The sequence below is a fragment of the Oncorhynchus mykiss genome, chromosome 25, assembly GCF_057628025.1.
Source record: "Oncorhynchus mykiss isolate SJ-2025 chromosome 25, ASM5762802v1, whole genome shotgun sequence".
Classification (NCBI taxonomy): Eukaryota; Metazoa; Chordata; class Actinopteri; order Salmoniformes; family Salmonidae; genus Oncorhynchus; species Oncorhynchus mykiss.
Window position 1 is genome coordinate 82957113 of NC_143046.1, and position 13805 is coordinate 82970917.

Consider the following 13805-nt stretch of genomic DNA (forward strand, 5'->3'; position numbering starts at 1 on the left):
TAGTGAGTTGTGGGTGGTGAAAATTGAGTAGCGGGTTGCGGCAGTGAATAGTGAATAGCAACTGTAAATCAACTGTATCAACTGTAAATCAATTGTAAATTTCAGTGTTCCTCAAGGTTCCGTTTTAGGACCACTATTGTTTTCACTATATATTTTTACCTCTTGGGGATGTCATTTGAAAACATAATGTTAACTTTCACTGCTATGAAGATGACACACAGCTGTACATTTCAATGAAACATGGTGAAGCCCCAAAATTGCCCTTGCTAGAAGCCTGTGTTTCAGACATAAGGAAGGGGATGGCTGCAAACGTTCTACTTTTAAACTCAGACAAACCAGAGATGCTTGTTCTAGGTCCCAAGAAACAAAGAGATCTTCTGTTGAATCTGACAATTAATCTTGGTGGTTGTACAGTCGTCTCAAATAAAACTGAAGGACCTTGGCATTACTCTGGACCCTGATCTCACTTTTGACGAACATAACAAGACTGTTTCAAGGACAGCTTTTTTCCATCTAAGTAACATTGCAAAAATCAGAAACTTTCAGTCCAAAAATGATGCAGAAAAATTAATCCATGCTTTTGTTACTTCTAGGTTAGACTTCTGCAATGCACTACTTTCCGGCTACCCGGATAAAGCACTAAATAAACTTCAGTTAGTGCCAAATACGGCTGTTAGAATCCTGACTAGAACCCAAAAATGTGATCATATTACTCCAGTGCTAGCCTCCCTACACTGGCTTCCTGATAAGGCAAGGGCTGATTTCAAGGTTTTACTGCTAACCTACAAAGCATTACATCGGCTTGCTCCTACCTATCTTTCCGATTTGGTCCTGCCGTACATACCTACACGAACGCTACGGTCACAAGACGCAGGCCTCCTAATTGTCCCTAGAATTTCTAAGCAAACAGCTGGAGGCAGGGCTTTCTCATATAGAGCTCCATTTTTATGGAATGGTCTGCCTACCCATGTGAGAGACGCAGACTCGGTCTCAACCTTTAAGTCTTTACTGAAGACTCATCTCTTCAGTGGGTCATATGATTGCGTGTAGTCTGGCCCAGGAGTGTGAAGGTGAACGGAAAGGCTCTGGAGCAACGAACCGCCCTTGCTGTCTTTGCCTGGCCGGTTCCCCTCTCTCCACTGGGATTCTCTGCCTCTAACACTATTACAAGGGCTGAGTCACTGGCTTACTGGTGCTCTTCCATGCTGTCCCTAGAAGGGGTGCATAACTTGATTGGGTTGAGTCACTGACGTGATCTTCCTGTCTGGGTTGGCGCCCCCCCTTGGGTTGTGCCGTGGCGGAGATCTTTGTGGGCTATACTCTGCCTTGTCTCAGGATGGTAAGTTGGTGGTTGAAGATATCCCTCTAGTGGTGTGTGGGCTGTGCTTTGGCAAAGTGGGTGGGGTTATATCCTTCCTGTTTGGGCCTGTCCGGGGATATCATCGGATGGGGCCCCAGTGTCTCCTGACCCCTCCTGTCTCAGCCTCCAGTATTTATGCTGCAAATCAAATCAAATTTATTTTATATAGCCCTTCGTACATCAGCTGATATCTCAAAGTGCTGTACAGAAACCCAGCCTAAAACCCCAAACAGCAAGCAATGCAGGTGAAGAAGCACGGTGGCTAGGAAAAACTCCCCAGTTGCAGTAGTTTATGTGTCGGGGGCTAGGGTCAGTTTGTTATATCTGGAGTACTTCTCCTGTCTTAGCCGGTGTCCTGTGTGAATTTAAGTATGCTCTCTCTCATTCTCTCTTTCTCTCTTTCTTTCTCTCTCTTGGAGGACTTGAGCCCTAGGACCATGCCTCAGGACTACCTGGCATGATCACTCCTTGCTGTGCCCAGTCCACCTGGCCGTGCTGCTGCTCCAGTTTCAACTGTTCTGCCTGTGGCTATAGAACCCTGACCTGTTCACCGGACGTGCTACCTGTCCCAGACCTGCTGTTTTCAACTCTCTAGAGACAGCAGGAGCGGTAGAGATACTCTTAAGGATCGGCAATGGAAAGCCAACTGACATTTACTCCTGAGGTGCTGACTTGCTGCACCCTCGACAACTACTCTGATTATTATTATTTGACCATGCTGGTCATTTATGAACATTTGAACATCTTGGCCATGTTCTGTTATAATCTCCACCCGGCACAGCCAGAAGAGGACTGGCCACACCTCATAGCCTGGTTGTTCTCTAGGTTTCTTCCTAGGTTTTGGCCTTTCTAGGGAATTTTTCCTAACCACCGTGCTTCTACACCTGCATTGCTTGCTGTTTTGGGTTTTAGGCTGGGTTTCTGTACAGCACTTTGAGATATCAGCTGATGTAAGAAGGGCTATATAAATACATTTGATTTGATTTGAATAGCTGGTAGTGAATAGTGAGTAGTGGGTTGTGGTAGTGAATTGTGAGTAGTGGGTTGTGGTAGCAAATAGAGAATAGTGAATAGTGGGTTGCGGTAGTGAATAGTGAGCAGTGGGTTGTGGTAATGAATAGTGCGTAGTGGGTAGTAAAAAGTGGGTAGTAAGTAGTGGGTAGTGAATAGTGAGTAGTGGGTTGTGAATAGTGAGTAGTGGGTAGTGAATAGTGAGTAGTGGGTAGTGAATAGTGAGTAGGGGGTTGTGGTAGTGAATAGTGAGCAGTGGGCTGTTGTAGTGAATAGTGTGTAGTGGGTTGTGGTGGTGAATAGTGAGTACTGGGTTGTGGTAGTGAATAGTATGTAGTGGGTTGTGGCAGTGAATATTGAGCATTTGGTTGTGGCAGTGAATAGTGAGTAGTGGGTTGAGTTAGTGAATAGTGAGCAGTGGGTTGTGGTAGTGAATAGGGAGTTGTGGGTTGTGGTAGCAAGTAGTGAGTAGTGGGTTGTGGTTTTGAATAATTAATAGTGGGTTGTGGTTGTGAATAGTGAGTAGTGGGTTATGGTAGTGAATAGTGAGCAGTGGGTTGTGGCGGTGAATAGTGAGTATTGGGTTGTGGTAGTGAATAGTGAATAGTGAGTAGTGGGTTGTGGTAATGAATAGTGAGTAGTGGGTTGTGGTGGTGAATAGTGCGTAGTGGGTGGAGGTAGTGAATAATGAGCAGAGGGTTGTGGCAGCGAACAGTGAGTAGTGAGTAGTGGGTTGTGGTAGCAAATAGTGAATAGTAAGTAGTGGGTTGTGGTTGTGAATAGTGAGCAGTGGGTTGTGGTAGTGAATAGTGAATAGTGGTTTGCGGTGGTGAATAGTGAGTAGTAGATTGCAGTAGTGAATAGTGAGCAGTAGGTTGCGGTAGTAAATATTGAGTATTGGGTTCTGGTAGTGAATTTTTTTGTAGTGGATTGTGGTAGTGAATTGTGAGCAGTGGGTTGCTGTAGTAAATAGCACACATGAATTTCTAAACAGAAATTGATAAACCAACAAAACAAGATGATATCTTTGTGTATGTACATCAACACAAATAATTATATGGAATGCCGTCATGTTCAAGCTTCTAAGGTAGTATTGTTTATTGATTTTTTTTGTAGTCATGATTGCTTTTTGAACTACTTCAAGTATGGAAAATAATAACAATCTGTTGCTTTCAGCATTGCTGGATCCATTCAAATGGAACATAAGGAAAACCAATGTGTCCATGTGTATACCCATCTGATAGTGGGTTGATATAGCTTTGATATTTGATATAGCTTGTGTAAAAATGCTAATTAATAGTTGAGTTCATGGACATGGACTGATATGACTGACCATTGACACTGACTGACAGTACAGAACCTCATAGATCCAAGCCTGTCATAATCATGTGCCAAACTCAAACTACACACCGGCTATTCGCTCCTACCTAACCTACAGTTGAATCCAAACATTTTGCTACCTTTACTGCTCTGAGACTTCTCTCCACACCCAATTAAGCCCCTCAAACACTGCTGGCTAGGCCAGGGTTGAGGAACCTTGAAGGGCTAGGATTGTTGCCCACTCAAATCTGTAGCAACCACAGAATTTGACCATGAGAAAGTGGCTTCTCTTTAATGGCTTGTACCTGTCAAGGATTCCTTGTGAATTGTAGGCCAGAGGGCTGAGGAAGGCCTGGATGAACAAGCACAGGCTATTAACTTTGGTGGATGATGTTGACCCCTCTCCTTTTTTGACCTATGATTATGAATTATGAATAACCGGAGGTTGGGGGCACCTTAATTGGGGAGGACCGGCTCGTGGTAATGACTGGAGCGGATTCAGTGGAATGGTATCAAATACATCAAAGATGTGGTTTCCAGGTGTTTGATGCCGTTCCATTTGCTCCGCGATTGTTATGAGCCGTTTTCCCCTCAAGCATCTTCCTGTGTTATGACTGATCATAATCAATTGGATAGAATGTGAATATTCACAGTTCAATCCCCAACACAACTTTATCAAAATTGTGTTTGAATAGGCATTGATGGCCAGTAGGCAACATGCAGGCCAATTACTTCTTGGATTAGAAACTTAACATGGAAAGTGAAGTGTCTTACCCTCTGTATGGACTGCTGACACATAGGTCCAGTTATAGCGTTTGACAATGTCCAAGATGGCTCTGGCTTGGAGAGTGTCAGAGGGCACAACCCTAAGGAAATACTTGAAGAGCGTTTTGTCACTCAGATCTATGCTGGTCGCAGAATACGCTATCTGAGGGATGTTAAACAGCTGCAGGAGGTTTTGGACCTGGATAGCCACTGAGCTGGATCCAGGTCCAATGACACCTGCTATGGGTTTCTTGGTAGTGGGCGGTTGGCTTGCAGGCGTCCCATCAATGCACCACTGTCTGGATGTACCATCTTTGTTGTCGTCATCCCGGATCGAGATGAGAGAGTCTCTAATGAACTCAATACTCTGCTCCAGAGCCACCGAGGAGTGCCAGCAGGAGTCCCTGATCTCGCACCCCAGAGTGATGTTGGGTAGAAGGTTCGGGTCTGAGTTGATTCTGTCCAAGGTGTGGAACATCGCTTCTACTCGTTGGATTCCGTACTGTTCCCGAACCTCCCCGCATTTCCTCTCCGCTACCTGCTCTGTTGATGGTTGGTGGTGGACCGAGAACAGCGCACCGATTATAATGTCCCCGTCCATTCTGGCCACCGAGCGGGACCCAGCAGCTTTAGAAACCACCGACCTCTCAAATATGTTACTGGGGGAGACGAACGCATCATACAATAGAATAAGGAAATACAAAAACCTAATAGCATTCAGGTAAATCATATTCCACATGGTGTCAACAGTCTTGGGGATATAATCATGTCCGCTTGGCCATTGGGGAGAGCTGAGGATCCAAGTTTAATTGAAGATCCATCATCTCCTTACCATCCCTCTTTCACTGATGTCTTTCCTGCTGATGAGAGACGTGTTAATTTAAGTTTGATACAAGTGATACAAGTTTTGCAACAAGTTTTTCAACAAGTGATGATAAACAGCTGTGTTGCCAATCTATCTTTGGCAACTCTTTTAATAGGCTACACAACTTCGCAATTAAGCAAAGGCAAATATAGTTACAGGCAGAAGCCAATCTGACATTCAATCTTGAATAATTCAAGTACTAATAGTCTACAGTAATGTAAAACCATTTGATACATTACTGTCATTTAGCAGACGCTCTTATCCAGAGCTGCGGACAGTCAGAAACGACGTTGAACGCCTTTCATAATCTATAGCCTACAGTAAAAACCGTCTACAGGAGGCTGATTAAAAGTTGATTTGTGCGATGGTTGGTTTGCGCGGCTGGTTTCAGTCCCTTGGATAGCGCTAAATTCTGACTTGACCGTTGGGCTCACAATAATTTGCCCACCCACGATGAGATTGTGTTTAGGTACATAAAATGGTGCTTTAAATTGTGCTTAAATGTTCCATTGAAATGACCAATTAATCAGATCTCATATAATTTACCATTATATTATTTATATATCGACATTGTCAACATCTAATTAACATTCCAATTGATAATCACTTACAAACGGTTTAGGTAAAATAGGGTATTTAATAGTGTTTCACTTTTTTTCCAGAACATTTGTAAATGAAATGCCGTAGGCTAGTAATCAAATAACTAAAGCAATGCTTACCATCATTGCTATTCACATGAGGAGCCATCTCCTCCATTCATGCTATATTGCACCTTTTGCATTCGCTATAGCCTAAAATACCTTAGATATCATAACGTTAGAGCGTGTACATACCTGCACCCGCTGCCTCGGGAACATTGCGTATCTCCTTGTCTCCTGAACCTCTCAGTTTGGAGCCCAAGTTTAATAAGCCTCTGCAGCGCAAATACAGTATTTCTCTTTTTTTTCCCCCAACCTCCAGCTCTCTATCTTTCTGAAAGGGAGCATGGGTGCCCCCCTCGATTCCTCTTGATCACTGCATGCATCTTTAAAACCGGGTCACATGGAATGCATTGTATGGCCTGGATAAAAGACAGTACGAAGAGAGAGATAGAAACGTATGGAGTGGAGTTAATTGTCTCTATCCGGAATATCGCCCAGTACATTGCAATGACACGCCCATCATTTAAAAAGTATATGCATGGGTGTAATGTAGGCTCAATAAAATAGTTTATTGCATGTACAAGTTCGCTTTATTTATTTTTCAGAATAAAAGGTATACACATACCTACAATAAGAAGAATCAGGCCTACAATAAGAAGATAAGTATTGTAAGTATGAAATTAGTCTATAGCCTTGTAACCAAGTAGGCTAAACCAGTGATACTAGCAGATATGTAACATATCGACACTAGCCTACATATTTGTTGCATTTGACTGAATTATCTTAATGCATTTTTTGTGCAATGTGACTGCAACAAGTCGAAAGGGACAAGCAAGCGAGCAAGAGCCACCTTTTTTTACTCTATAGAGAAATAGAGAGCAATGATGCGACCTAGTGGCCGTGGCCTGACGGTTCCGGTTCAATGTTGGTGTGACCATAGAGATCCTATTAAATTACTTAATAAATTAAATAGTATTCTAATTCCTAATTCTATGGTTATGACGCCACCTCATTTCTGGCCTGCATGAAAACATGCTGCACAGCAGCGGCAAAGGAGCAGACTGTACAAGAAGACTGTAAGGTCCATTCTTGACTGGTTTTGAACAACCGGACCAGTCTATTATTTTGTCTGCAGGAACAGAGCCAACGCTTGGTGAGAAATAAAAAAGTAAACGTTCAAAGTGTGTTAGCAAGATGTCTGTGCCATCCTAGCCAGACAACAATCATAATGTATATTGAAGAAGGCAACTGTAACACTGACAACCACAGATACATACTGGTGTAGCTTTCTCTTACATTATTGCAAGCTCATCATGTAAAAAAAATGTTGCAGTATGGGATTTCTACATTACAGAACCATTGTTGACATGTAGTAAGTAGCTCGATAATCAATCAGTAACCAGTTGTCAATAGGTGAAGACAATTAGCTACTCACAACCAGTGGTGGAGTACTTACAGTGCATTGCAAAAGTATTCAGCCCCCTTGAACTTTGCGACCTTTTGCCACATTTCAGGCTTCAAACATAAAGATATAAAACTGTATTTTTTTGTGAAGAATCAACAACAAGTGGGACACAATCATGAAGTAGAACGACATTTATTGGATATTTCAAACTTTTTTAACAAATCAAAAACTGAAAAATTGGGCGTGCAAAATTATTCAGCCCCCTTAAGTTAATACTTTGTAGCGCCACCTTTTGCTGCGATTACAGCTGTAAGTCGCTTGGGGTATGTCTCTATCAGTTTTGCACATCGAGAGACTGACATTTTTTCCCATTCCTCCTTGCAAAACAGCTCGAGCTCAGTGAGGTTGGATGGCGAGCATTTGTGAACAGCAGTTTTCAGGTCTTTCCACAGATTCTCGATTGAATTCAGGTCTGGACTTTGACTTGGCCATTCTAACACCTGGATATGTTTATTTTTGAACCATTCCATTGTAGATTTTGCTTTATGTTTTGGATCATTGTCTTGTTGGAAGACAAATCTCCGTCCCAGTCTCAGGTCTTTTGCAGACTCCATCAGGTTTTCTTCCAGAATGGTCCTGTATTTGGCTCCATCCATCTTCCCATCAATTTGAACCATCTTCCCTGTCCCTGCTGAAGAAAAGCAGGCCCAAACCATGATGCTGCCACCACCATGTTTGACAGTGGGGATGGTGTGTTCAGGGTGATGAGCTGTGTTGCTTTTACGCCAAACATAACGTCTTGCATTGTTGCCAAAAAGTTCAATTTTGGTTTCATCTGACCAGAGCACCTTCTTCCACATGTTTGGTGTGTCTCCCAGGTGGCTTGTGGCAAACTTTAAACAACACTTTTTATGGATATCTTTAAGAAATGGCTTTCTTCTTGCCACTCTTCCATAAAGGCCAGATTTGTGCAATATACGACTGATTGTTGTCCTATGGACAGAGTCTCCCACCTCAGTTGTAGATCTCTGCAGTTCATCCAGAGTGATCATGGGCCTCTTGGCTGCATCTCTGATCAGTCTTCTCCTTGTATGAAAGTTTAGAGGGACGGCCAGGTCTTGGTAGATTTGCAGTGGTCCGATACTCCTTCCATTTCAATATTATCGCTTGCACAGTGCTCCTTGGGATCTTTAAAGCTTGGGAAATCTTTTTGTATCCAAATCCGGCTTTAAACTTCTTCACAACAGTATCTCGGACCTGCCTGGTGTGTTCCTTGTTCTTCATGATGTACTCTGCGCTTTTGACGGACCTCTGAGACTATCACAGTGCAGGTGCATTTATACGGAGACTTGATTACACACAGGTGGATTGTATTTATCATCATTAGTCATTTAGGTCAACATTGGATCATTCAGAGATCCTCACTGAACTTCTGGAGAGAGTTTGCTGCACTGAAAGTAAAGGGGCTGAATAATTTTGCACGCCCAATTTTTCAGTTTTTGATTTGTTAAAAAAGTTTGAAATATCCAATAAATGTCGTTCCACTTCATGATTGTGTCCCACTTGTTGTTGATTCTTCACAAAAAAAATACAGTTTTATATCTTTATGTTTGAAGCCTGAAATGTGGCAAAAGGTCGCAAAGTTCAAGGGGGCCGAATACTTTCGCAATGCACTGTAAGTAAAAATACTTGAAAGTACTACTTAAGTAGGTTTTTGGGGTATCTGTACGATACTTTACTATTTAGATTTTTAACAACTTTTATTTTTACATCACTACATTCCAAAATAAAATTATGTACATTCTACTCCATACATTTTCCCTCACACCCAAGAGTACTTGTTACTTTTTGAATCCTTAGCAGGACAGGAAAATGGTCTAATTCACACACTTAACAAGAGAACATCCCTGGTCATCTCTACTGCCTCTGATCTGGCGGACTCACTAAACACATGCTTAGTTTGTTAATGATGTCTGAGGGTTGGAATGTGCCCCTGGCTATATGCATACATAAAAAACAAACAAGAAAATGGTGCTGTCTGGTTGGCTTAATATAAGGAATTTGAAATGATTCATACTTTTGATACTTAAGTATATTTTACCAATTACATTTACCTTTGATACTGAAGTATACATTTAAAACCCAAATACTTTAGACTTTTACTCAAGTAGGATTTTAATGGGTGACTTTCACGTTAACTTGAATCATTTTCTATTAAGGTATCTTTACTTTTACTCTATTAATTAAGGCTTATTTTAAGTATGGCAATTGGGTACTTATTCCATCACATAAGAAGGCTCAAGAGCGACAGGATAACGAAGTGGCCAAACCACAAGTTTTTATGATCATCTGGCATAGACTTTCAATGGTTACAAAAATAATCCCTGCACGTCATGATTACCTTCCCTCTCGTAAGTGTCATTGCGTTGTTAACAAGTCAGTTCCCTCTAAAAAAAGACATGGTGCAAACTTTAATGTGGGCAATTCTTTCCTCATCATTCTAGTGTTATGCTTTAAATGAAGAATTCGGAGGCGAAGATCATTTTAATGAAACAAAAATATAGCTAGCAACATAAGGAGACTGCCTTCACTGCCTTCAATGGGTGCATGCAGACTCACTTGCCCAATCCTATTTTATGAGGTCATGAATATACTTGCTCCCTGCACTATAATAAAATAGTTACAATCCACCACATCACCGTTTCTTTAAGTTTTTAAAGACATGTATTTCTAAAATGTTTAAAAACATCACATTACATGAATTAATGTTTATAGTCCATCCCTCTGTAATAAACTTTTGTCTCCTAACATGTGAATTCATAAACAAACTTTTCTGTCTTTAAAGTGAATCAACTCATGAAACATCAACTCCTTTTTGTTGACAGAACATTTCCTAAAACACTTGTTTCTTCAACATTAACTATCTTCTATCCTAAGGTGAGCTGGGTAAACTGCCAGTCACCTTCATAGCTGCAGTGGGGTTATTCTGCCACATAATGCAGACGATGCGTTAACTACTGCACATAGTCTCTGTATCTGTCTGGTGGTTTGAAAACTCTGCCACTAGAAGTCATGTGCACTGGAGTCTGGTGGTGCAGACAGGAAGTGGGCCGGCATCTGGAACAGGTAAGTGCAACTCTGTGTCACACTCTGTGTGTTCTTCTCTACCCTTTGGAGAAGTCTCTGAAGCACTGTGGAGGGGTTTTAGGTGGCGTGGATTCCTGCGCAGCACTTCCTTGTCTGTCTGGACCCAGTATGACCTGGGTGTGTCACACTGTTGAAGCACTGAAGCCACCTTTGTCCAGCATCGTTCGTCATCCAGCTTCACGGCGACGTTTACTCCGGGCCGGAGTTCTGGAAGGGCTCTGTCATTGTACCTGGTCTTGTAGACATGACTGTACCTTGGCTTTGCTCGGCATGTCTCATCTGCTGGAGGTCGGGTCATGCCGGTTGTAGGTTAACCTCCAGGCTGGGGACTGTGGTGTGGAGCTGTCTGCCAAGCATGAGCTGTGCTGGGCTCACACCTGTGCTGTGCAGTGACGTTGCTCTGTAGGCCATGAGAGCTAAGAATGGGTCAGCCTGCTTCAAGATCATTTTGGCTGTCTGCACGGCTCACTCTGCCTCACCATTTGCTTGGGCATAGTGAGGGCTGGTGGTAATGTGTCTGAAATCATAGTCCTTCGAGAATTGCTTGAAAGATCTACCTGACAACTGGGGAGCATTGTCTGTAATTAGCACATTTAGGTGCTAATGTTCTTCAGTTTAGCTCTAGTAGTTTATCCTGACGTGTTTGTGGTAAGCTATTTATATATACAGTGCATTTGGAAAGTATTCAGACCCCTTGACTTTTTTCACATTTTGTTATGTTACAGTCTTATTCTAAAATGGATGAACTTGTTTTTTTCCCTCATCAATATACACATATACCATGATGACAAAGTGGACAGGTTTATAGAAAAAAAACGTATTCAGACCCTTTGTCATTCAGACCCGAAGCCACTTCTGAGTTGTCTTGGCTGTGTGCTTAGGGTCGTTGTCCTGTTGGAAGTTGAACCTCCATCCCAGTCTGAGGTCCTGAGCCAAAATTCATCAAGGATCTCTCTGTACTTTGCTCTGTTCATTTGAACCTCGATAGTGACTAGTCTGCCACTGAAAAGCATCCCCACAGCATTATGTTGCCACCACCATGCTTCACCATAGGGATGGTGCCAGGGTTTCTCCTGATGTGATGCTTGACATTCAGGCTAAAGAGTTCGATCTTGGTTTCATCAGACAGGAGAATCTTGTTTTTCGTGGTCTAAAAGTCCTTTAGGTGCCTTTTGGAAAACTCCAAGCGGGCTGTCATTTGCCTTTTAGTGAGGAGTGGCTTCTGTCTGGCCACTCTACCATAAAGGCCTGATTGGTGGAGTGCTGCAGAGATGGTTATCCTTCTGTAATGTTCTCCCATTTCCACAGAGGAACTCTGGAGCTCTGTCAGTGCAACAATCGGGTTCTTAGTCACCTCCCTGTCCAAGGCCCTTCTCCCCCAATTGCTCAGTTTGGTCAGGTGGCCAGCTCTAGGAAGAGTCTTGGTGGTTCCAAACGTCTTCCATTTAAGAATGATGGAGGCCACTGTGTTCTTGGGGACCTTCAATGCTGCAGAACATTTTTGGTACCCTTTCCAAGATCTGGGCTTCGACACAATCCTGTCTCGGAGCTCTATGGATAATTCCTTCGACCTCATGGCTTGGTTTTTGCTTTGACATGCACTGTCAACTGTAGGACCTTATATAGACAGGTGTGTGCCTTTCCAAATCATGTCCAATCAATTGAATTTACCACAGGGGGACTCCAATCAAGTTGTAGAAACATCTCAAGGATGGTCAATGGAAACAGAATGCACCTGAGCTCAATTTTGAGTCTCATAGCAAAGGGTCTTAATACTTACGTGAATAAGGTTTTTCCGTTTTTTATTTGTAATAAATGTGCACAAAAAATGTGCTAACCTTTTTTACGCTTTGTCATTATGGGGTATTGTTTGTAGATTAATGTGGAAAATTGTTTATTTTATCCATTTTAGAACAAGGCTTAACGTAACAAAATGTGTAAAAAGTCAAGGCGTCTGAATAATTTCCAAATGCACTGTATCTAGAAAAATACTCCACCACTACCAAGTAGTTTAGCTTGTTGAGTTCACACATATCAGCTGCTACACTTTCCCATGGGTGACTGGGCTGCGGAGTGGTGATCAGAGGTTCCCACCGACAAGTTGGTTTAGACTCCTGACAGCCTTTGCATGTACTGACTATTTCCTGGATATTTTGACTTACTCCATGCCAGCACATACTACCTCTAGCTCACTCCCAGCACTTCACAATGCCCTGATGGCCGTCGTGTCTTTACCATCTTAGTTCTCATGTTTTGTGACACTACTATTTCCATACAACACTAGTCCCTGTGAGGTGCTGTTGGGAGGTGTAGTAGGCTTTTACCTTGTCTGACACTTTTGTTGCGTACTGTCACATAGTGTTTCACCATCTGCAGCTCTGCATCCTGTTGTGTCTGCTTCTTGACCACGTCAAGCTTGGTGGGTGAGATAGGCCTTGCTGTACAAACTGCATCCTCATAGGCCTCGGTTTCACTGGTCAGCTCTGCGATCTCTCATGTAACAGCTGCCTGGGGATGTCTGGAAAGGGTGTCTGCTATAACAAGAGGTTTCCTCAGAACATACTCGGATGTAGCGTTATAAGGCATCATGCACATTAACAGTCTCTTGCACCTCAAAGGAACTAAGTCAAAGTGTTGTAGTTAATCAGTGGAATGCGGGGTTTGTGATCACTCTGCAATGTGACTGCATCTTGGCCATACTGATATCTGGTAAACTTCTCACATGCCCAGACTGCTGCGAGACAATCCTTTTATATCTGAGCATAGCACGTCTCTGCATCTGTGAGAGTCCCGGAGCAATAAGCTACTGGCTTTAACTGTCCATCGTGTTTCTGTAGTAGGACCCGACCTTACCCATAACTACTGCCGTCTGTACAGACTATGGTAGGTTTTTTCGTATCATAGAATGCCACTACAGGGGACTCTGTGACGAGTTGCTTTACCTTCCTAAAGGCCTCCTCCTGCACAGCACTGCACTCCATGTCCATGTAGCATCACTCTTGAGCAGATTGTTGTGTGGTTTGGTGGTATCAGCTAGACCTGCTAGGTACATGCCTAGGCAGTGTACCATACCCAGGATCCTCCTCAGATCAGTCACATTACTTGGTGGCTCCAGCTGTGTGACGGCCTTGATCTTGGGCCTCATCTGGACAAATGCCATTCTCGTCGATGCAGTGTCCTAAGTAGTTGAGACGTTTTTGACGCAGTATACATTTTGTCTGGGTTGAGCTTCAAACCTGCTTTCTCCAATGTGCACAGGAGTCTCCCCCTGATGATCCTCTGAGTAAATAA

General features: G+C 42.8%; 1 protein-coding gene across 2 annotated transcripts in view; it reads right to left on the minus strand.

The window, feature by feature from the left end:
• Positions 1–6426, minus strand: part of LOC110504240 (metabotropic glutamate receptor 1-like) — a 39196-nt gene extending 32770 nt beyond the window's left edge. For both annotated transcript variants that reach the window (XM_090221302.1, XM_090221301.1), the window contains exons 1-2: positions 6155–6426; positions 4466–5313 (exon numbers count right to left, since the gene is read on the minus strand). In XM_090221302.1, the coding sequence (XP_090077428.1) occupies positions 4466–5195 (730 nt within the window). In that variant the 5' untranslated portion in view covers positions 5196–5313; positions 6155–6426. The remainder of the gene's footprint in view (positions 1–4465; positions 5314–6154) is intronic.
• Positions 6427–13805: the final 7379 nt, after the last annotated feature.